The 26,611-nt window shown below is 38.5% G+C and overlaps 1 protein-coding gene across 1 annotated transcript; it reads right to left on the bottom strand.

The window, feature by feature from the left end:
* Positions 1 to 15,546: 15,546 nt before the first annotated feature.
* LOC100373416 (uncharacterized) lies at positions 15,547 to 18,022 on the bottom strand. The gene is made up of 2 exons (XM_006816652.3): positions 17,689 to 18,022; positions 15,547 to 16,493 (listed from the first exon to the last, which is right to left on the bottom strand). The coding sequence occupies exon 2, from the start codon at positions 16,476 to 16,478 to the stop codon at positions 15,729 to 15,731; it is 750 nt and encodes a 249-aa protein (XP_006816715.1). The 5' UTR covers positions 16,479 to 16,493; positions 17,689 to 18,022; the 3' UTR covers positions 15,547 to 15,728.
* Between the last annotated feature and the right edge of the window lie 8,589 nt (positions 18,023 to 26,611).

Below are 26,611 nucleotides of genomic sequence, written 5' to 3'. Positions count from 1 at the left end.
ATCAAATATAAGGCGTAATATTTCGCATGCATCCTATGCGCGGTGGGAATTTTCGCATTCGTGAGAATTACCGTACGGTAACGGCGGTGTATAAGTCAATAAATGCTTGATGACGTACATATTGACAATACGAATACGGGGCCAATATGAACAGTTATTTCTGTCTATGACTGTCTCTAAACAACTTATAGAATACAATTTTAGAATAAAATCCCAAATGTGAAACTGCTTGGGGTGTTGTCAAATCTCAAACATGTTCATTGGCAGGTTAACGTTTCTGTCAAACTAGTGACGCAAATATACGCCCGGCTTGGTGGATGTTATTTACGAGTCATTTAAAAAATGGCCGCACGGCAGACATTGTTTCCACGATTGTCAAGTTTATCATCTTGCATCAACATTATATATGATTACTGAATTGAAATAAAATGTGCCGACAATTGTGGAATTGTGTATAGCCTTAAAAATTAGTCATTTCCCGTGATATTTTATTTATTAATTTTAAAAAACTAACAAGACACATTTAATAATGAGTAGTACGATTTCACGATAATGTCACTGCTTACAATGTTTAGACAGCTCGCATATATAATGCATTGACGCGACGAGTTACAATAACATGTGCTCCCCAAGTCGCACAATTTGATTGATCGACGCACCACAGGCCAAGGTCGTCAGTAAAATTGACAATTATATATCGGGAAACGCTTTAGAGATAACAAAAAAAAAATTGATTAGTTGTCTTTGGTGATATCGATCTTTTTTTTTTCAAGCGAGATTCACAGAATGCACTTTAAGGTACTTATGTTAACAAAAGATTGAATATCAGAGTCAAGTTCAAGTGGGTAAAGATGATGTGAAGGGCATTTTGTTTACTGGTCGACGACAGTTGAAGAAATATTACAATAATGTAGAAATCATTAAACGCATTACATACAGTACGCAACGCAACGCGGTGTAAGTGTTACCAGTCAATGACGCGCAGTCTCATTATGCATATTAATAGATTCCGACATCGACACATTGGAATGTTCAGTGATTTGATACAATCCGTGCCCACGCAAATGACACCGGTCTGTGGAATTCACACTGTAGTAGTCAAATTTCGGTTTAGACAATCTAATTACATTATTTTGGAAATGACGCAAAACTCCTCCACTGGTTTTATAAAAATAAATACCTGACACTTTGACAGGCATATCAGAATAAACGTGTATGCAGAAGTAATGAAACTATTATCAAATTATTGAGAGGCGAAAGTACAAATAAAACCCCTTGTTAATGATTCATTAACAAAGGGCATCCGCAGAAAATGAGCTACACGCCTGGTTACTATTAAGCTTGTATTACTGATTCAAAGGGTAGCGCTGTCTTAGTCAAAAATAACAGTATATCACTGGAATTAAATAGCCTACAGTCTCTATGAGCGAATGCATACTGTGCCGACTATTATATTCATTTGCGTCAGTATATGGCCAGTGTAGCTCCACTGTCATGATGGGGTGTAATAAGAAGTTTGACAACATCTCATTTCAAGGCTTTTAGAAAAGTCAACATATACCCATTGATCCAAACTAGCTTGTCGGTGACGTCAGAGAAGCAGTTTAAATCGTCATGAACCTTGACTGATACTACATGTATTTGACATTCGGGTTATTGTTATCAACATTTTTTTTAATTCAGGAACATTCAAGTTATCCAAGAATATAAATGCACAACTATGATTTGCGTTCAACACGCTGCAAGAACTTTTCTGAGTGGCGGCATATCCGAAGTTAGCGAACAATCTAATATGTATTAAGTGAAGGTGTACATATCGTGGATTTATGCAAAATATTAGTGCGTTGACCTGCTCTCCCGTATCGTATACGGTGAAACAAAATCCGTACGCGGTTTTTGAGTAACATTAATTACGTTATATTACACGGGATCTGACAAGCAATTTTCATGATACCAGCAAAGGTGTCATTTATCGTGAACATTCCACAAAAGTGCGTTGATGGCATGATTTGAAATTAATTGCAGCGATGTCTCCCCCGTTACACTCTCACGGACAAGAAGAGCCGTATCCAAATACTTTGCGCTATGTTGAGAGTGCAAACACCGTGCTATATAGTGTTTCACCCAAAAGGTTAGGAGGTCACTATAACAGTCTGTGGGAAGTGAAAATGATAGACACTGTTCATACATGAAACGATAAAAAACAGCTGTTATACTTTAGACTACCACACGCGAGTTGAATAAATGAATGAATGAATGAATGAATGAATGAATGAATGAATGAATGAATGAACGGACGAATGAATGGATTAATGAGTGAATGAATATTTTTCATATATATAGTATTCAGTGGTGAAAAAATGCGCATTAGAAGCGTTATGCGTTGCTTAGTAACTGCAGTCTGTACAGTACAACATATCAGCTGAGATCAGATATACCGATAACACATTATCCACGGTGTCATTTCCTTAAAGTAATACACGATTTCTATAAGGAAGAGTGTCGTAATATCCCGTCGATTCTGTTCGGTCTTATTATTGTCTATTGATAGCCATAAACGCGACAATTTTCCTTCTGATCGAAGTAGAATTTTTTTAAAACGGGTCACTGGATGCTCTCATCCCTTTTACACAAATTGGTGGATGATTAGGTTTTTCCATTTTCTCAATAAATTGGTTCTTTTTGCATTTGTATGTTCTTTTCATTTGCTTTAACCAACAATTACATATGCTATATATTGCGTGTGAAAGATTACATACATTAGTGGAATGAATTTCCGCGTCACTGCATTCACAGTGCGTACAGCTTCTCTGTGTCTATGTTCATGTCGGCTTTCTTGTTCACCTGTTCAAAGCTTAAGTATTCGGGAGTCACTGCCAGTGTGTTACATGGTTAAATTTGTAAGATAAAGGAATCAATCGTGACAACTTAGAGTCTACATTTATCGAACAATTAGAGTTAGCCGTGTCGGTGCTTGGAGGGTCCGAGCTGTGAAAACACCGGTCGTAGCACCACGCTGAGTTCGAAATGGATCACATGCGACGTGTACAGGGCGCGTAAAAAACATTGTGTATTTACACAATTCGAAAGGGCGCTGCATGACGACTATTGTGCTTTATCGTATTCGACGTATGCGCCGAGTTTAACGTTTGCCTTCACCAGCTCGACTTTTAGTATAAGCGAGCCAAAGACACGCAATTCTAGGCCATACTCCAACTTCGCTCAAATAATAATGTTGTTGTTGTTGTTGTTGTTTTTTTTCACCAATTCGTTTGTGTCGCGTCTGGATTCAGGATATTTGGCTGGGGTTGTGTGCTGATATGAAGGCAGTCCCAGGATCGTTGACTTCACGTTGTGAGGTGGGGGGCTCAATGATGGATAGATTGGTACAAAGGGATCGTTGATGCTTTACCCATACTCAATACAGATATACACTTAGAGTCAGTGAACAAACCAAGTATTACAGTTTGCATTGGTTTAATAATACATAACTAGACAAGCCTGAACTGTCTGAGAAAACTGGACATACAGCATAGCAGTGCTTCAGCATCTAAGAGCTTGACTGACTTGATTTAAGCAGCACTACACAACCTATTGTTCAGATGGAAACAAAAAAAGTGAATTTCACAGCTATAAACTTAAGGTGTTAGGAACAGTGTACTATTAAAAGCGAATTACAATGAGTTTTGTCAAAGCTGAGACAAGTTTTCTCACTCTGTGTGTCAATAAATCTTACTCCATTGTTGGGAATATAAAACCTCAAATGAAACACAAAAATATCACATCATTTGTGTGTCATGGTGACCCACAAATGATTTCAGCGTGATACAGCTTTTTGACACGTTAATAAATTCACACCTCCCATGAAGTGACAGAACCACGAAGCAACCGGCCCACTCGAGTGACACGCGGGAGACAAACAATTGATGTCAATTCGTAAAGGTGGTGTTATGATAAAACTCGCGATCATCAATTGTTCGCGAGTTTGGATAATACGACAAAATTATCTTTCCATTAAATTCTTCAAATTGTTTCAAAGCCAGACTGACTCCCACGCAGTAGTGATACCAATATAGCCTTATTATGTAGCCAATAATTACAAGACACGTCATATGCTCTCTATACGCCTATGATTACTTTCTTTTTGTATATATATATTTTAATCTGTAATATGTATGCATACATGAGTAAACCCTGTTATGAAGCATAGTATGGCAATATTTCATTTTAACTGACACGTACAGATACCGTAATTGATAGATGTTACGGAGTTCCATTAGTCAATTTGGCGGGAAACGTTACGCAGACTATCAATCAATACTTGGAGACCATTGCTGTTGATCATACTGGAAATATCAATATGTGATCTAAAAAAAAAGCAAACACGCCACATTACGTACTTTGTGCACGTCGCCGGAAAATATTCATACCACGCACGAGCGAAAAGTATGCCATGGTCGTAGCAAGTTATTAATATGCTCCAATAACCTGTCTGATCAGGGATATGATGTTTTCGAATTGGCGGTCACGCTCTCAACGCGGATGTTCAAAGTCGGAATCACGACCTGATCCGCTTCGTACTCAGTCTTTTACTTACGGAGATAATGCAATGGCGCGTTGAGGGCGCTATTCTTATCAACGTTTGAATGCCCGAAGGAATTGTGACTGCTTTCTAGAATTCTACTGACGGTCAACAGAAATCTAATTTACACCTAGATGTGTAGATTACACTCGCAGACTCGGCAAGATAACGTTGCTTCTGTTCATCCTTGACATAATTTCACAGATACGCCGGGCGGCCGATAAAGTTCACGTCAACGCGCAATTACTAATTGGAATCGATTCTTGTCTTTTATATTTAAAATGCTGTACTTTCTGTATAATCTGAATAATTTAGCAACGGTATTTCTGTTTTGTTTCAAATTTACCGACCTCAGTGTCACGCCAAGTGTAGGACGTTCGAATTATTGAAACGGCATATCTTGGTTTGGTTATGCAACGAGAACTATATTAATACGAGCCACATACGCACGCGTGACAAAGGCTGAAGCTATGAACCAAATTTAGCGCTATGAACCGCGAGATATCAACCCAATTAGCTCCTGTAATGTTGCTGAATCGTGACCGCAATATCGCGAATGATTTAATCTCCAAACTCATTCGCATTGCAGGTCATTACAGAGTCGTAATTTGACACCCATTCGAGTTTAATTCCTGTGCACGCAGTACTATCCAGGCAGAAGGCGGTGATACTAGATATAGACAGCTAAGTTTAGCGTAATAACTCAAACAAAATTTGACTAGCTGCTGGTCACGTGCGTGTACCCGTGTGTTTTGTTACAATATTATATCTTGCTCATTTATGTTTACTTGCCTCTAAGCAATTCTGCCCGCTGGGGAAACGGATTCGTCTGGGATATTTTTAACAGTCAAGACGTCTTTGAGTGTTCAATTTCAACAATTTGTTGGCATTGGTTGGGATGCCATATTTCGGCGAGTGCCACTCATAAAGCATGAAGCTGATGCTGTTGTATGTGGAGATACAGCAGCCCCAAGAATCTATAATCACAACTGTAATCGTTGTCGCATAATATGTGAACGTTAGTGAGCAGCGGTGTTAGCAGCGGTTACTTAGCAGCGGGGTGTTAAGGACGAAGCCCGAACGCTGATCACTCACTTGGCCCGTGCCCCATTCAGATATTTTATTTGAAGAAATTCACAATGCCGTCAGAATTATTCCTCACCGTGTCCAATTAAGACTCGCAAACACATAAGAAGAATTTGAATAATACCATGGGCGGACTTGCCAATTACTCCTAGAGAGTACATTTTAAAAATCAATACATTCAATGTTATGCAATTTACTAAGTATTAGTTTATCATGATGACATCACGTACGCACATTTGGTTCACATGTCGTTGCAGTATTGTTTAGGATCAACAACACGCATGTTTAAGGTAGAGATTATAAAAATATATTACAAGAATTTGATGAATAGGTATTTTACTAATTGTATTTAGTAGTGGCAACTTCGCAATGCTTTAACCGTAAGACGCATCCCTGGTAATCACGTGATCGTGCCAACGGCTGCAGCGGTTGGCTGATCGCATGTTTACTCTGCCAGGCCTTAGAGTTTTATTGTAGACTTTTTAAGATTTTGTAACAGAAGAAGGAGAGAAGTGGGCAGCGAGGCGTTACCTCAACTGACAGTTTGGATGGTTATAGAAATTAATTTAAAATGCAAATTAGGTATTTTTGATTCACAACAAATTGCAACGAAACAAATGTTTTTTGATCAAAATTGATCTCCGAGTCGCAATAAGTGACGACCATGTGATAGAGTTTCCTAGATTGTGGAGTTTTGATATATTTAAAGTTTCCAGGTTTAATTTTTCAGTGAGTTGCAACACGAGATATCTGTTCATTCAGCACGGCCTATTGCCTTTTATATTTAAAGTTATTAGCTATTTCCCGAATTGAAAAATCAACCTTCAAAATAAAAAAAATAAAAAACAGATTTGAGCAAAATACGTTGAACAAAATAAAGATGCAATATGGATGAAACTATATGTTTTGAATATTGTTGCGCGACACTCCATACGGTATAGCAAATCGCATTATGATTTACCATAAACCAAAATATTGCGTTTGCAAGACACACACACAGCAGTATTCGTGGGATGCAATATCAAAACATCTAATACGCATGTGCAGTGATTACTAGTGTACATTTCAAAACCAACAGTGTGCATGCGTATTAGAAAATTCCAATGTTCCATCGAATGAATATTCGGGAGAGTATGTTCAGTTCATGATAAATCACGTAGCCTAATATATCCACTAATTTGCAGTTACTGTATGCAGACAGACCATATTGCACCTTTTAACCGTCTGTCGGATCGATACAGTTGTCAAACTGAGAGGCGATTGTATCAGGTTGCGGTTTCAGGTTGGTAACTTTATTGTCACGTGACCGTGCTACTATGGATCGTTTTTATTCACGTTATAATCGCACTTGAATAGACAGGTTCAGAGTTTACCAGATAATCGAATAACACAGCAGCTGATGCGCCGCCCGACTCAATGGCTTTAATTAGCAACTTGCCGGGGAATCACACATCGACAAATGAGACATGGAAATCAACAGATGGGTACAGGGGGAAAAGTTGAGTCGCACACATTGAGTCCGCGAAGTCGGTACTCATTGACGATCGCGTTTCATCCAGGTACAATGGAATGAAAAGGGAGACGAATGTTTGGCCAGGAGTTTTCAGGAAACAAGACTTTTTTTGAAATAGTCGTAATTGGGCAAATTAACAGATACGTCATACAATTGTATTTTACATATGGCGAAAAAATAACTAGAGGGAGTAAGGAAACTTGGTTGTATTGAAGGTGACTCAGGCTGGAATGTCTTTTCATTGAATCGAAAAATCATATTGTGTTTTACTGTTGCAACACAGCTCCGTTATTTAACGCGAAGCGATATAATAAACTTTTTTTTTTCAAAAATTAAAATTTCTTGCGCTTTTTTGCATGCACTGTTTCACAGGTTGTAACTTAGTAATACCATGGAACTATAATAGTTCCATGGTAATACTATGAGGTTATTTCGGAATACCTCAATGTATGCACGAAGACAGTACAGCCGGAGATTCGACCGACGTGCAGCGGAGCCTGAGGTCGATGCGCGGCGTACTGCCAGAGTGCATACTTTGAGGTATTCTCGTAATATTATTATTATAATACATCTTTCCCTTTCAAGCATACACCATGGGAATGCCGAAATCCAAAATGTTTAGAACAGAATCAGCGAACCTCTTTGTGTATAATCCGGTCAAACTCTGGTGGCAGCCATGTTTGTTTTTATTATTAGAGGACGCTTGCGCGCGTAATCATTCCATATTTGGAATTCGCATCTCCTAATATGGTAGGATGAAAATACCCTGTAAAATACTGCAAAATTACGACAATAATACGAGAATACCTCAATGTATGCACGAAGACAGTACAGCCGGAGATTCGACCGACGTGCAGCGGAGGTCGATGCGCGGCGTACTGCCTGAGTGCATACTTTGAGGTATTCTCGTAATATTATTATTATTATTATTATTATTATTATTATTATTATTATTATTATTATTATTATTATTATTATTATTATTATTATACATCTTTCCCTTTCAAGCATACACCATGGGAATGCCGAAATCCAAAATGTTTAGAACAGAATCAGCGAACCTCTTTGTGTAGAGTCCGGTCAAACTCTGGTGGCAGCCATGCTTGTTTTTTATTATTAGAGAACGCTTGCGCGCGTAATCATTCCATATTTGGAATTCGCATCTCCTAATATGGTAAGATGAAAATACCCTGTAAAATACTGCAAAATTACGGCACGCTGTAACTTATGGCGTTACGGTGACAGATTTATAATAATAAGGCTTACAGCACTGGGAATTACACAGCATTACGTATGCATGTTAATTAGATAATTAAAATAACATATGACATTTCATTTGTTGAATTGCGCAATGTTCCGTGTGATTGATTTTATTATAGATTATATCCAGTGAATTCAATTTATAAAATGGTTTGCACCTGTTAACGATTTGAGGGGGAAACGGTCTCACCTGAGCGACACCGGAATAATTTATTGTCATTGCTGGGGAGGATAGTGGAAGTTTGGTGTTCCGGAACGCGAACTCCTCTTTGTGAGTTCTCCTGTCACTAATCTTACACTTGCTGACATTGTAAATTTCAGCGCCTCCTCGTTTCGCTGTGCGCTAGACACAGATGGAATAGTCGCCTAATTGACTCCCTATAGGCGGCAGTTTTATCATTAATCCGATATCACAATTCGAAACACTCGTTGAGCCAAATAGTTTCCGATTACCATTGGACCTGCTATTCACAAGTAATCCATCAAATGAAGTCATTAGCGGCGATCTGTCACACCCATTCTCATCACACTGTTATGATAACCAAACATAAAGAGTATGGCCAACAACAAAAACACATCTGTTTACAAAACACCACCGAGACTCTCAGAGTGTGACACACCCGCAACTGAACCGAGGCAGTTTCAAGCCATTTCAGTGAAACAGGAAATTACTTGACTTCGCAGTTGATCAGTTTCCGGTTGTTGTGAATGATGTGTGATTCATTAACTAATACGACTTTTGGAGAACCTTGTTTTGGGTCTCAGATGGGTGCATTGGGCCTTCAAACATTGTCACAGAAAAAGTCTCTAAATGGCATTTTGCAATTTTTGTGTCACGGTTTGTGATTGGTGCAGTTGTTAATTCCAGAATTGAACTAACCAATCCATATGTGCTCAGAATCTGCATGATATATCGTTCATGTCCACCCGAGAAGCGCCCGCAACGATAATATAGTATGATACAGCCGGTGATAAAACTGCGACTGCCACATACTAGTGAGAAAACTATATTCAGTGTTATTACAAAGTTTACTCTACAACTTCATCTGGTAACTACTCAGAAATATACGGGTTGTGTGTTATCACAAACCGAATCTGAGATAATACACCAAATGTGTACTCATTTTGCGTGCCCAAAAGTGGATACACACTGGCATGTACCCGAGACGGATACACGAGTGATGACGATGCGTCCCATCGGTTGACCCCACTTGAACCTGTCATCCACAAGTTGTTTTCTTTTTCTCTTGTTTCACTAATTACTTTTTCATCCAATACTTGAGTTTCATTCATCGGTTTTCAGGTCCGGGGGTTAATCAGGAGCTAGCGATAAGATCTCAAAGAAAAAAAAGGCTTCAGGCGACAAATATTGTTCGATAGGAATGAGCGATCATTAGAAAAACATGCCTACGGTTTCGTAATATTCGAGTCACGATAGATTGGTGATATTAATAATTGAAATTATGGAAAATATAAAAGCGCTCGATGAGTAGTTATTCAGTTCGTGGTGTTTAACCGTTTCGTATATATTTACATAGAATCTCGATATATAGTAACAACACATCGTTGGGTTTCGCGCCCAAAATTCGGCAATTTGCACCAGCCCAGGTAGGCGGATCTTTTGGATTCCCCTAGGCGACTATTCACTCAGCCGTATAAATTACCATGATCAACATTTGCGTTGATGTGAATAATAAATGTCTAATGCAAAAACCAAATCTTTGTTGATGGCAAAACTTGATACCAGTCCCGAGGCCTCTCCCACTATATTCCTAATTATTAGGTAGAACATGCAAAATGAACGAGGAAGATGATGCTTGTAGGCTGACTGTTGGTTGATGACTGTAAATAGCGCCCTCAAGTTTTTAAGAGAAACAATCGAATACATGTATGTATTTATACAAACATAGAGTTCTTTTTTTTACCTCCGTGTTACAAACAAGTCATGGTTATACGTATAGAACTTATCGATACCAGAAATCTAAATATTTAGTTAGTCAGTCAGTCACGGCTGCACCCTGGTCAAACCTATAACCGTGATTAGGCTCGGGAATGGTTGAAAGCAATTTTACAAAACTATGATAGTTGCGGGCTACCAGAAAAACTATTTCCTTGTATTTTGTGAGGGGTCGAATGCCCTTAAAACAAATGCAGTTGAAATATGTTGATTTATTTGTTTATGATATTTTACATATAGTGTGGCAGCTATGTTTAAACGGGGTCAAATAGCGAATGATGGTGAGCGCTAGGTTCAAATCAAATCTTGTGACCCCGATTTTTTTCGATATTAAGTTAACAATTTCAGCAACTTTTGGTGTGCTTTTTTTCATGATTATCATCCCTCTCGTGGGGGTGATTTTGATCGACAAGAATTAAATATTTCTTCACCAAACCTGGGGGCGATTGCCATACCGGTGAAAAATCAACTGCAGCGTATTGTACCGAGGAACTTGACAGGATCTCAGTATTTGCCGAAACGGAGATGGAAAGATTTCATAAGCGAGGGTTGATATTAGCGAATGTATGATATCATTGTGAAATACCAGGACGTAAAAACGTAATTCGGGAACACGTGTTTGAGACAAGTCAGCATGGGTAAAAGCAAGGATAACATTTATGCATCGGACGAGGGCGTAAACATACAAAATGTAGAGGGTATTTAGCGATTTTCTCGTGAAACGTGTTGCATTCCTCCAGTTGTCCTCACACAGGAATAGATAGTAACAAGGATAAAATCTATGCATAGGATGAGGGCGTAAACAGACAAAATGGAGCGGGCATTTCGTCTGGTCCCTTGCCCCGATTTCAATACCTATTTTCTTAAATTGGGGTAGGGGATCAGACTAGCGGACATTTAGCGAATTTCTCGTAAATGTTGACTTATTCGGTCCTATGCGACTTGTACAACTCGTGTAAAAACACACATTGTTTGTTTATACGAAATTCCAGCGCACGTTAGCGTATCGTATCGCGTCATGTGTATTGTTGCTCAGTGCACCAACCGTTTAACCACACAATGTAATTTCAATATCATCACCAGGTTTGCATCGATTGAGGGCGCCTAATCCAACGAGGGTTTGAAAACCCACGTGATAGAGGGACTGTGGTTCGAAGCACAGTTCCTCAGAGGGTGATTTATGGGTAAAACAGTTTTAGATTTGTCTATTTGAATGAACGCGTATCACCTCGAAAAAGGCTGTAAAATGTTGCCTGTGTCAGAGTCAGCAAAAATGTTTAACATTAGCGTATCCAAAATCTCTCAACCGGGCGTCTCACGTGGGCACCACGGCGATCGGCCCGGATGTACGTCAATTAAGTCCGGCCACTGAATCTCCGGTCCGAGTCGGCTTACCGAGCACGCCATCAGCGGTAAAATCAGTCGATTCTTGGGGAACTTAAATGCTAAAAGTGGAGTTTATCGAGAAATATTTGCCATGTCACAACGACTGCGAGAATAATTTAATTAAAGTTATATTATATGTGAAAACCTTTGGGGTTACCTCCTACATTTTTCTACTACCAGAGATTCAGATTCGAGTCAATGTACCTAATCAATTCACTGTCCAGTCGACCACTAGTCATGGTATTAACTCTAACCAGACCTTATTCTGTTGCAATAGCTATTTCAAGATACTAGTCATATGTATTGAAAAGTTTAGAAATTTATACAATTTGTTATCTTTATTTGAACATTGACATTTGTATGATAATATACATTTGTATTAATATTTATTGTACCTGCAGAAGTAGTGGAATATAATTTTTGCATGGTTTTGTTGCCGTTGTAAAACGGTGAAATATGGTGCCGGTTTGTTGTCAACCCCTGATTTTGAATCACGGCTCATGATTCCGTATTGCCTCTAATAACACTGGAAAGAATAGTGTTCATTTCCTTCAAGTTGACATTTCAGAAACTTTCGACCGTACTTTCCTGCTCATTCATTCACCAAATCTGAAGGCAATTGTCACACAAGGAAGTAATCGACAGCCACTTGTAATGACGCCACATTATATTTGGTAACATGGACTATTGCCGAAACAAAAATAGAAAGATTCGATAAGCATGAGTTTAACTTTTCTACACATTGAAACCGGAACTGTGTGAATAAACAATTCAGTGTTCGCCATCATGTGAGAATAAAAACAATATATAGAAATATCTGAATATTTTTCTATCATTTTATCAATAAGCGTCCGGACGATTAAAGGGGAACTAAATAGAGCCTATTTTGGTGTTTGTATTTATCAAGTTATGTATATTGATTATAAATTTGAAAAAAAAATTTAAAAAAAATGATTATCTTCAGAGTTATGATGATTTAAATATGAGAAACCATAAACCTGCGAAGGACTTCCGTTTGCGCCATCTTGCCATAAAAAAACGCCCTCATGAGGTATAAGCAGGTAAGGTAACAAAGCATGATGACGAAATAGTATCTGATTATATATAAGCAACTTAGGGAGCCACAGGGGAGCCATAGCTGGCTGGACTGGGGAATTGACTTCTAGTCTAGATTGTTTCGAATTTTACGTTAATGTTATTTACAAGCATATCAACATACAAACATTATGGATGTGCGATTGATCGAGACAGGCATTTTGTTTTGTTTTTTGTCTAACTGTCTAATAAACGCTGTTTCCAGTACTGCACTGTGCGGCGTGCAAATTATTCAAAGTATGGATGCTGGAGTATGCAATCTTGAGTTCGTGAGTGGTGGTGGAAACATTTTCGTCCATGTATTCACGGGGCTGCACTGGCAAATCATGGGACAAGTGTCACAGGAACACCAAGCAGATTGTTCACAGACTTCCGTGTAATTTGAAATAAAACTTTCATCCGAACAAGGGGCATCGTCGACGATATACTCTCATCACTCACACTGGACTGAATTGAATCTTCACAGTATACCGTACTTCCCTGATCATAACCCCGGAGGCATGAACACGTAAAGGAAAAGTAAGGGATCAGCTTATACTCGAGGACCAACTCAGAAAAAATGATTTTGTTTTGGGGTTAAACACTGTAACCATTGCAAACAACGAAAAATTATCCAAAAAAAATATTCGTTCACCACGCCGGGCTCGGGAAAATAAGTACTTATTTTTGAAAAAAAAATGCGTCATTGATTTGAACGATACTTACAATGAAGAAACAAACATGTTCATAAAAACACACACATTTTATTACAATACGATTTACATACCGTCTGAATTTACGGTGAAATAATGGGTAGGGTCTGTGAGGAAACAGTGGACGAAAGCATTTATCATTATCTTCGTTTTGGTATGTTTTCTATCGTAGCAAACTCTCTACGCAAAACAGTTTTCCACCATGAGGTTTTTCAGCACGATTTGACCTGGAACAACTTCCTTTGACATAACAGGTCATGTCTTACATTAACCAATCAAAATGATGTGTCGTAATGATGAAATTTTCCGATTATTGACGATGATTTTTTAGCGCAATGCGGAAGTGAATTACCGCAATGTTAAAATGCGATCTGTAGCACTGATTGCAACGAAAAAACGATGATTTTTTTCCCTAAAAACTGGCGATTTGCAATTTCCGAAATATAAACGACGGTTAATAGTAACCGTGGGTAAACTGAGAGTGGAGGAAGAATTTAAACACCTTTCTCGGTCGCCAACATGTCTCATCGTTCAAACCTTAGGCCTTTCATGATAAACCATGCCCAATAACCAGGTACACGCCTTGACGATCACATTTTTGGCTTTTCGAAGGCTACTACTCAAAGAAATATGGATTACTCCAGAATTGCAACATCGATGTTCATCCTGAGTAAATGACAGAATCGAAATGATGCGAATCACGTTGTGTACGTTCGCCATGCATTCTGAACTTGAAATTAATGCGAGTTTTCTCATTAAACTAAAAGCATGGACCAAACTAACATGCCAATCACGATTATTATGAAATGAAACATACCTTTTACACGCATATTTTAAAGAATATCGTCGACGCCCAGTAAAAACACTCTGGGCTTATAATCGTGAATGCTCTCAATTCGATAAATACCAAGTAAAAACATAGGGATGGGCTTCACACTCGGGAGGGGCTTACGATCGGGGAAGTACGGTACTTTAACGCAATTGGGCTTTCACTCTGAGAATACTGTGGTTCAAACGCATAAGGCTCTAACCCAAGTTTTAAAAAGCACATTGTGCATATAAAAGTTGAGTTTATACTAATAGTACACAATGCTAGGCAGCATGAACGGCTATGTACAATGGCGTATACGAATGCGATCGGATACTAAAACGTCATAGCTTTGAAAAGTACCCGGATGTTAAATATGTTCGTTCGTTAATTATTCCCCTCCATGAATGGCCTCCATGGCAAGCACTTCAAATGCCTATCCAAGCTACAGTTATAATTAAAACAAAATTAAACCACTGCAATATTATTTCGAATACAGTTTAGAATATACACAACTATAAATTAAGGCCGCATTTAGGTTCGCTTTATTAAGGGTAAACTATTTTTACGCCCCCAAGCGACATATTTTGTATATACGTTTGTTTTTATCTAACAAAGTGAATGGATTTTTGTTACAAACTACATATTGCGATTTGTCTTATTTCCTTGTTCGCTATTTGCGTGACTTTTGATGAGAAAAAAAAAACAGATTTGCGAAATGCAGCTTAAATCAGAATTTTAAATTAAAAAAAATATTAAATTGTGGTTCTTTGTGTGAACCATAAATAATAAAAATGGTACTGAGTAATGCCGGGTTTTGAATGGCTCTATCGTTGGTCCCATAAATGTGTGCGTACATGGTCAACAGTGAATGAATCGTGATGAGGTTTTCTAATTCTTGGCAAATGCTCACATTTTAAATCAGTGGTATGCTATTCGTAGTTAAAATAGTTTTTGGTCTCGGTCTCTATGATGTTATTCTCGCAAAAGTTTGCACATTGTGTAAATATCATTGCAGTGCCAAGAGTTTATATTTGTCCCCCCCCCCCAAAAAAAAGCAAGCCGAACACGAATATATATATAGTATAGACGAATAAAATATACCACCAAATATCACTTGTGTCACTTGTCAGTTGCAAATTTAAAATTAATGTATAACATTCCACATAATATGCTGCCTATTTAATTACGTTTGGAAGCCATCTGAAATAAGTCTACTCGATGTAGCAACAATAAAGCAATGCATCATTTATTTGGAGAAGAAAAAATTCGAATCAGGTATTGTCAAATATTTGTTAACATGATGATGAGAAAGTGAGTCAATTCTGACAAAATTGCAATCCGATTTATTATGCATCGAAGCCAGAATACTCGCCGTCGTGGTTGTGATTTTCGTCGCCTCGCAAAGCAGGGTAGAACACACACAACACGATGCTATCTTCGTGCGCGGTCAGTACGTGCTTGTCGTGTTTGTCCATGTTGTAGATGGTACCTGAGTCTGGCCCGATTCGAGTTTTCACAATAGAAGCCCCCTCATCCCAAGAATACGTAGTACTGCCTTTAATGTAGTAAGCTGACTCTTCGTGGTTCATATAACCTAGTTTGGTAGAATTTCCAGCAGAACACAGGGTGTTGTTGAAACTAACGGCAAATCCATCCGCTTTCACCAAGAAACGCCTACTATGACCTCTTTTCCAGTCGACGTCTTTCTCTGTACCAATTATTTCTTTAAGTGAGTTTGCAACTGCGCGTTCGCTCGACGGGTTGATGTCTTCGCTGTAAATAACGTAGAGTCGGAGTCGTGACTCCACAGAAAGCTCGGCTTCAATGCCGGAAGAGAAAGCAATAAATGTATCGGGCTGCAATATGTATGTTTTACCATTTGACGCCTTAACAATACCGGAACCGGATATGCAGTAGTACATGTGGTCTAAACCTCCGCTGTCGGATGATCGCAGTTTTAAAACATCACCAGTTTCTACGGATACGTCATACGCTATGTGACCCATGATGTCATCCCTAGCTACTAGAAGTTTTCCTTTCAAATCGGAGTTGGGAAGGGTTGTTATGGTAACATCTTCAGAGTGTCGGACAATCATGGCGATCGTGTGAGTCTACAGAAATTAAAAAAATAATAAATCCAATTAGTTTGTTCAGTTGTGCCACACCATATCTTTTTTGTGACCAGGTACATCCTGATAAAGTTTTGAAAGACATGTTACTAGTATGTTTTCACATTGATGTAGCTTTGCAAAAAAAAACCGGTTGCAGCAGCACATAAATATGCGTCGCTAACGGTTTGCATTCATTTCATTCATTACAACAGCATCCGAGCATATCTCGCTACACATCCCTCCATCGTCATGTCATACTAGTATGAATCAATATATGGTTTCTTAAATTCACCACCGAGGGCGTGATTTCAGTTCGTGCCGAGCGTTCAGGCGGCAGCGAATCTCGACACGTGCCGACTCGACCCGAGTCTCAACACGTGCCGAGACCTGTGACGTGAACGCCACTTGATACTGATGTTCGCCAAGAAAACATTATTATTGATGAAGGCCATTAACAAATATAGTTTTATTTTGTGTTTTTTAGCACCTTTGAAGGGTAGATTTGCATACAAAAAACAGTCCTAATAACTTTTTTTTATTTAAATTTTTGTAATACTATTGTATTGAATACTAACCCTCTTATCAATTATGGAATGTCCGGTTTGCTTGATTTGTTTCTCGTACTATTTTTTAAAAAATCTTCGAAAGTCTTACATGAGAGCACCGCCCCCAACACCAGAGTTGAGGAACGATGATGAAAGCAATGGTTTTGGATGTCAGATGTTTCAAAACGATGGATAATAGACTATTTTAATTTTTACCGTTTCGTACGTGACCTCACAGTATGTGTATATCCATTCACACCACTTGAACAAGCGCTTTTTTCGACTGTTATTAACAGATGATAAGATTGTGTTCATTTGAGCCCTCAAATACGACCATTTTGTTACCGACCTTGAAAATTACATTGGAACCTTTTTTTCGGATTATATAATCATAATGATCGAAGAACAGAACTAGGATACGCATCGGTTATTCACGTACTTGAAACAAGTGACATTTTATCCTGGTAGTAACCTGTGCAATTAATCGATGAATATTGTGTCCGTTTACCGTGGTTGAAAACAACTTTGAACAGTTCGAGTTGAGACGGATCTCCGCATACGTACCCGGGCATCGTACTAAACAGTCAAGTCACATAAAACAAACCGCATACACGCATATCAACTGGAAGGGTGTGAGATTTTGAACTTACGTGTGGTTTCTTCCTGTGCTGTCGTTATGTCAATGAGTCCAATCCCGTACAACATACTGTTTGACCCGAACCGATATACCCAAGGACGAATGGTTTGTCAATCACAGATAATAGTATGCAGCTTATACCCGGCAAGTAGTTTGTAAACACATCAATAATTCATTGGGGTCAAAGAAACGTTGCGTTTTGCAATAACTAGGTAGTTGTTAGATTTAAAACTGAAATCTCGCACGTTTGCATTGCACAATATTCTTTGAGATTTATTTATGATGGTGTACGCTCCAAAGTACTAGGCTGTACATCGCTTCGAAAATACCTACGAAAAGTCGTCGATGTACGTACTTCTGGTCGCGGTGTTTTTGTATGTGCGTCAACGGATGGCGAGAAGTCTCTCATTTCTGTTAGAACTACACAGTTTATGGGATTTCAACGAAGATCCAATGGCCATAGTATCTCCACCGGTGGCTCTTATGAAAGAGCAACTACAGAAAATGACAGAACGCGGACTGAAAGTTGTTTAGTACATCGACGTCGACGACGTGAAAGCCGGAAATTATATATTCAGCAACCCTGGATATGTAAATTATGCCAATTGACATGATTAAAGTGGTATTAATATCAATGGAAAAGGAATCCGACTTTCGCAATAACCGGCTTTCGCCATTTATACACTCACATAATATTTTATTTTATTGAACTAGTAGCTTCGCGATGTGAGTGGTTTTCATAGTGAGCAGATTTAGCAGTGAGTGGGGGTCTATGGCAGTAACTGGTTCATTCGTCGAAGTTGAGATTTAACCATCCTCGGGGTTGTTAATTTGTTCTTATGATGTGTGCAGTTGCTCTGACAGGAGTTCCTAAATAAGACCCACGCTCTGATATTGCACCTAGTTACTTTCTTTAACAATTTATAGAATGGGCTTTGCATCATGTATTCTTGTTTTACTGTGACATACATACTTGGTGTTGCAGAAGAAGTGTTGAATATTTTTCATTGAAATTAATAACCCCCAGAATAATTTTCCAATATAGATACGAAATCATAGTATGAAAAAATGTATAACTCATTCTCAGCAATGAGACAAAGATATGTATAATGTACTGCAATATAACAAATTGATGTATATTAGATAAGAAAATGTGATTTTTTTGATTAATTCAGAAATATGGCAAGGTATTCCGGTTTGTTTGGAATTGTTCACAGCTGTAATAGCTGTGCCCCTTTAGCGAAAATTAATATATACAAATAAGTCTTGCTATGATTAGAATTCCTTGCCATATCCTAAATAAGTCAGTTAAATTGTCAATAATTATTTGTATACAATGTAAAGATGTTGCAAAGAATTTGTAATAGGAATTCTGTTCTAAACTCTTCACGGTGGCTAAATTATGAGTTGGATAATTATGAAAGTATCAACATATACACATTTAGATTTATATCAAGTTTGTGATGAAGATATTTGTTTTCAATCCCTGGTGAATGAGTGGTCTGAATTAGGTGAAATGTAATTACAGGTAAAACGAAGTAAAAATGTAAATCCATGTTAATAATGTAATAGATGTTATAAGTTATAAATATATATTAATACTACATGTATTATAACTAGCTATCTCATACATTGCTTGGTTAACTGCACAAAAATACCAGCAATGGAGTATACAGTAGTGTGTAATCCTGTCCGAGAAAACTGTATCCATATTTCAACAGGTGGGTTGAAAAGTTAAGGTGGAATGGACGACAAATTTATAAAGATATACATGTTGATTTTTTTTTCAAATTACAAATTACGCATGGGATACTTGGAAGTTAATTGTAGTAAGAATGTTGCCGTAGTTTAATGCATGATATGGTTGTTTAACACTATTGATACTCACCTGCACCAACAATAAAAAGAGTGTGCATAAAAAACAATACGAGTTATGAATCACGTACAAATGGCGGACACAGTCATGGGCGACATTGTTGTACAAAACAACGCCCTCATAAGTATGAGGGAAGGGATTGTGGAAAAAGTGTGACGTCGACTCCCCTGAAATGAAAGCTCAAATACAGAGAGTTTAGAAGTTTTCCATTCTCTATTGACCAAATATTGTCCTAGGCGATTATATTGACCCATAAAGGTATTGTTAATTATATTTTTTTATTTAAAATATCTGCATTGTCGTCTTTTCAGTAATAAAAATCTGCGCAATATTTGCGTGGTGAAGATTTCTGATATACATGGTGAAAACTTTCATTTCGATATTTCTTCTACTACCGCCCTCATAGGTATGTTCGCGAGAATGCAGCTCGGTGCGCTAGATCACAACGCTCACTGCGGAAGACAGCAGGCGTCCGTCAAATCTGGTGAAAATGAAGGCAAACTAAGACACAACATAGAATTTCTCAACAGTAAAAGGCATTGGGAGGCTAAACCAATCAATGAAAAGAAAGAATTTCAACACATTTCTGGGATGATACTAGCAGAGAGAGAAAGTGGAATTACTGGCGATGATTTCGACTTGCCAGATATACCTTCTAATATTGCATCTGTTCCCAAATATTGTATAGAAGACATAGTGTGTGTATTTTTTGATGTTTGCTTTAAAAAAAAAAACGTAGTATTAGTTATGCGTACATGTTTGGCAACAGCGCATGCTCGGGTCTGTGATTCAAAATGAACGCGTAGAAGGCGGTGTGCATTTTGCTCCGGTGTTTCGATTTACATAGAATTTCACCTGTTTTATTTCGAATAAAGTAATACAAGTCGATCGATATTTCTACCGATATCGTGCTTGAGTTGTGTGAAGCGGGACGAAATTTATTTCCGGACAATTTCGTTATCATGGTGAAAAAGTTGTCCTACCTTGTGTTACTATATGAATTGTCGTCGAACGTATCGGCGATTGACTAAGCATATCGACCTTATTTTAGGTCCTTTTTATTATCTAAGAACGTTGCGAGCGCCTGTGACAACAACCAACAAAGTTTAAATACATAAACGATAGTATAATAATATGCTGCCTATAGGTGGTAAGTAGTTTGTAAACACACCCACATTTCAAGGACGAATGGTCTGCCAATCAGAGATATGTCAGAGACATGATATAATTCATCGCGGAGGGATTTTATATTCCACAAGGGTCATAGTAGCCCAATAATCAATCATAATCTAATCATGCCTCCATTTTGAAATTAAATATGCTAAAAAAGTTCGCGAATATTCTTTACGCAATGCAATAAATGTAGTTCACGTGTGCGTTTTCCTATCGGAATATTTGGTCATGAATAACCTTACGCATAATCATAAACTTATAAATATTCATGATCTAAACCGAACGCTTGAATGAAACTAACCAAAACACCAATGACCGATATCAAGTACCCGATAGCTCAATGATCAGTGTTTTTTGGTGTGTTTTGTTTCAATAAAATAAAATATTATTATAGTATTATAAATAGAGAAAGCCTGGTTACCGCAATTTATCTTGTTCTTCACATATTAAGTTCATGTAAGAAAAAATAATTTTATGATGTTAGCTGATTTTTGATAAAATCAGCTGAGGTGCTGAAATTTTCAATTTCAAGAGGTCTTTTTTAGCGAGGGCCCCAAGAATACAACAGATGGGCAACGATAGGAAGGTACGATAACACGCAAAGGCTCATGGTAGACGATTGTTTGTAAACAACGACATGGTATGGTCGTGTGCCGCATGCGCAGATAACGAATCCCTTATTTTGGTATAATTATGTATGTAATGATTTGGGATGTTACCTATTTATTTTTTTTAAAAAAAGCATCCAAAACTCTCGCGGAAGACCGTACACATTAAAGTTATAAGTATTTGTGTAAACATCATTCTGAACTGTTCTACAAAGATGGACTAACATCGTTGTTGTAACCATGGTGAAGTTGTTAATGTTAAAGGGTCGAGGAGTATAGAAAAGAATAAGTAGGAACCAGGATCACTTTCTTCACTACAACAACTTTTGATCCGCCCACGATGTTTTGTTATACACATGGTATGCGTTTTTAAAAAATGTAATCTTGGTAAAAATTGTATAGATATGCGTTGTCACCTATAAATAATGATTTAACTAATTCTTACAATTTGCTATTTTCTTAATATTTATAATTATATATTATTTATATTCATTTTGTTATATATAAATGTGGAAGGGCTTCTCGACGGCCAGTCGGAGATTTGCGTTGTATATATAATTTTGGGTGATCATACATTAAAATATAATAACACACCAGAGATTGCAATTATGGATTGATGAACCGATTCTACGTTGCTGATCTTTATTTCTCCTTCAAACCCCTAGGATCACACAAAAGATGGCAGGTGGGGTGTTTAAAATACATATCATTCATATCAAAATAAGAAAAAGTATTTGGCAACACGGCAGCCTGTACATAGCAATGGGACGATCACCAACACTTTTTATCGATCTCAAAAGGTACACTAGAATGATCATAAACTTCCAAAAATTACATGTCAACAAAGAGTAACACATTATCGACTCATACAAGTAGTTCAACAAGTGGGATGTAAAGGATTACTATCTTGATAAAACTTGATAAGGATGACAAAAATCACTCACCTAGGAACACACAAAAGATGGCAGGTGGAGTTAAAGGTCACCACAGAGGAACCCACATGTTATGAAATGCGCCATCACAGGTGATATTGGTAAAATGTTTGTTTTTGTTAAGTACAATAATTCAAACTCGATAACAAGATTCAGTGAGTCCTTGTCACACCAGAGGTAAAAGGAACATTAAAATAATCAAACTAATGTGTTCCATGAACACTGGTCACATACTCTAAAACGACATCCTTGTCGTTCAACACTCTTAACTCAAGTTACAGACGAAGATTATACACTCTAAGTTCAGAAAGAAAGAAAGTACATTGGCTATATTGTCTATCAGGTGCCTTTCTGTGTCTTGAAGGGTAGCGAATAGGTTCGCTTTCCAAATTTGCTGTCCCCAACACTTCATCTACACCGCTAACCTTCGATTCAGCTTCAACCTTTACTACATTTGTATCATCAAGGTGACTGTCATTTAATAAAGAATTAGTTTCAACGTGTGTAGTTACTTTAACATCGCTGATGTGACTATCATTTAACAAAGAATTAGTTTGCATGTTATCTGGCTCAGCAGCAGAGCCATTAGAAACACTATTTAGGTCATAAGACTCTTTGGCATCGGCATCAACAGACCTCGCCTCCAGCTGCTCTACATATTCATCATGGACATCACCATAACCTACTGACACTGTTTTAGTAGGGGGAGATATTTCTTCCAGATCATTAGCTATCCCCAAAGATTGAGTATTCTGTGTCACATTATTATCCATCTCTGTTGGACTAGGCACACTCGTCTGTTCACTTCTATCTACTACATTACCAAAGGAAAAGTATGAATTGTTACAAAGTCATCACTACTTTCACTATAACTATTTTCCTCATCACTAGTATGCTCACTATTGTCCTCAACTAACTCATTATAATCAATAATATCTTCATGTGTGTCTCGTCCATCTGGGGACAAGAATGTACAAGGTTTCAACATGTTTCGGTGTAATGTGCGTTCTTTATGTCCATCCTCCGTTTGTAAAAGGTAAACTGGGACATCTGGGCGTTTCGACACTATTACATACGGTACAGGTTCCCACTTATCATGAAGTTTATGTTTGCCTATCAGAGGGGTTTTGTCTATCACAAGGACTCTGTCTCCTGGATACAGATCAAGGCCTTCTTTTGCTTTTTTGTCATAATTTCTCTTCTGTGACTCTCTGGACACCTCTGCTTTCCGAAGTGCTTCTCCATAAGACCACTTTAGTCGCCCCTGCAGTTCAGACACATATACATCATAATCTACCTCAGGTTTGTCTGACTCGTTCTCAACACCAAAAGCCAAGTCAATAGGCAGTCGTGCACGTCGGATAAACATCAAGAAGAAGGGTTCATACCCAGTAGAATCATGGCGAGTTGCATTATATGCGTGAGTAAGGCATCCCAAGTACTCTTTCCAATTCTGTTTCTTTGAAGGGTTAAGGGTTCCCAACATATTCAGTAATGTGTGGTTGAACCTTTCCGTCATTCCATTCCCTTGAGGATGATAAGAAGTTGTCCTACTTTTCTCTATTCCAACAACAGAGCAGAGTTCTTTTATTAAGGCACTTTCAAAATTTGTGCCCTGATCAGCATGAATGCACTTCGGGAAACCATAATGCATAAAAAATTCACTCCACAAAACCTTCGCAACTGTCTTTGCCTTCTGGTCTTTGGTAGCAAACGCATGTGCATACCTGCTGAAGTGATCAGTTACTACTAAAACATTCTCCTCACCACCTTTACACCTTTCAAGCCAAAAAATCAATACAGATTAACTCCATCGGTGCCTGAGTACAAATATTTACAAGTGGAACACATGTAGTTGTGGGAGGTGCCTTTCTCAATGCACATCGTTTACAGGTAGTACACCAGTCTTTCACATATGACTGCATCTTTGGCCAGTAATATCGCTTTCTCACCATGTTAATGGTTCTCTCAAAACCCAAATGACCATTTTCATCATGCAAACCAGACACTGTTTGTTTCCTCAATTTCTCAGGCAAAACTAACTGCCAACAATCACCAACCTCATGGTTGTGTGTGGACCTATATAAGACATTATCTCTTACACACAGCCTCTCCCACTGTTTCAAAAGTAGATTGGTATCTTTAGATTTTTTTGCTCTTTCTCGTCTGCTTGGTCGCTTCTTCATTTCTTTGTACACCTACACTGTTCCAATAACCGGGTCATCTCTTTGGAGCAGACTTATTTCTGGAGAGGACAAACCAGGCAAAGTCTCGGAACCTGCTTTCTGCTTAACTTTCCTTACGATATCTCTGATTTGCTGTTACCATTACCATCTTCTTTTTTTCATCAACACTGAACTGACTACTCTTAGCATCTCTTCAACATCTTCTCTCGGCATTCTCGATAAAACCATCTGCGTTAGCATTACTCTTACCAGGGCGGTACTTAATTTCAAAATTGAACATAGCCAATTGAGATATCCATCACTGACCAATATAGTCTAACTTAGCAGTAGTTTTTATATAAACCAGATTGTTGTCAGTCCAGACAGTAAACACATTACCATAGATATAGTCTCTCAGTTTGTCAGTTACAGCCCACTTCAAAGCAAGGAATTCTAACTTATGGGCCAGGTATCGAGTTTCTGATGGTGTTAGCCCCCGACTGGCATATGCAATGACACATTCTTGTTCTTCCTGGGTTTGAATGAGTACTGCACCAAGTCCATCAACAGACGCATCTATTTGCAGGGTGAACGGTAGTGTAAAGTCCGGGTAACCAAGAATGGGTGCTGTGGTGAGCTTCTCTTTCAGCATCAAGAAAACAGATTCACATTCGGGTGTCCACTCAAATGGTGGCAGCTTTTCCTGATGTTTTCTACCTTTCTTTTCCGAGCATCCTCAGATGTCAGTCGGTTCAGTGGCACCGCAATTTCAGAGTAGCCCTTCACAAATCTATGGTAATAACCAGTAAATCCCAGGAATTGAAGCACCTCTTTGCGGTTATTTGGTCTCTTCCACACCCTCACCTTGTCAATCTTTTCAGGGTCAGTAGTGACACCATTTGCAGTAACAACATGCCCTAAATATCTAACCTCCTCACGAAGGAAATGACATTTCTTTGCCTTCAGTTTCAACTTATGCTGTCTAAGCCTATCGAACACCAACTGCAATCTAGTTAAATGTTCCCCAAAAGTGCTTAAAAAACAATAATGTCATCCAAATACAAAAGAAGACTAGAAAAGTTCTGATCCCCCAAACAGCACATCATAAGGCGAGAAAAACTAGCATGGCCATTTTGGAGCCCAAATGGCATTCGATTTGTTTCAAACAGACCCATTGGGGTAGTGAACGCTGTCTTGTAACGATCTTTTTCAGCTACTTCTATCTGCCAGTAACCTGATGTGAGGTCAAGTGAAGAAAAATACTTCGCTTTTCCAAGAGCTTCCAGGGCCTCATCCATCCTTGGGAAAGGATATGCATCCCGCACTGAGCGAGCGTTTAACTGCCGATAATCGATACATATTCGCAAACTACCATCCTTCTTACGAACAACAACGATGGGGAAGCATAAGGTGATTTACTTGGACGTATAACCCCCGAATCCTCCATGTCTTTAAGATGAGTCATTACATCGTGATACTGAGCAGGGGGGATTCTGCGATGTGGCAAACAAAATGGCCTATCATCAATGAGTGGGATCTCGTGCTGCACAGTAGAGGTACAACCATAGTCAAGGGAGTGTTTGGAAAATACGTCATTATTACGCCCAAGCAAGTCCCGTAACTGCCTGAGCTCCTCAGGACTGTTGACTGCTGCACCACTTGGATCTACTCCTGGGATGTCCATCTGCACTGCTGTTTCGGACTGTGACATACAATGCTGATCACTCAAAAGTTTACCCTTGGTACGTTTTTTCGTAGTTTGGTGTTTCGACTCAGCAGGTATAGACATCTTTGTAGGTTCGTTTGGGTTGGCAGACAGTACCTCTTCAACATGCACACCTATATGCAAAGACGCCAATGCAGTGTTGCGATAGATTTTCACAGATCTAGTCGACAGGTTGCATACTCGCACCACTACTTGGCCATCCTCTACCTTACTCAAACTCCTCGCTGTTGCAATGCTGTCAAGTTTACCATTGTCTACTGGTCTCTCAACAAGTACAGTGAAAGACTGATTTCCAGGCATTCTTGGAACACTACATTTGATATGCACTTCAGATTCAGCTGGAATGGATAACGGTCGTCGTCCAGTATATATGGCCTTACCAATGCAAACACCAGGGTCTCCAACTTCAGCCTTTGCTGTATCTTTGTAGACACTGTACCATACAGAAGAAGTGTT

Source organism: Saccoglossus kowalevskii, chromosome 10 (genome assembly GCF_978046115.1).
Source record: "Saccoglossus kowalevskii chromosome 10, keSacKowa6.1, whole genome shotgun sequence".
Taxonomy (NCBI): Eukaryota; Metazoa; Hemichordata; class Enteropneusta; family Harrimaniidae; genus Saccoglossus; species Saccoglossus kowalevskii.
Note: the sequence above shows the minus strand (reverse complement) of the source record. Positions and strands in the feature narration are given on the sequence as shown.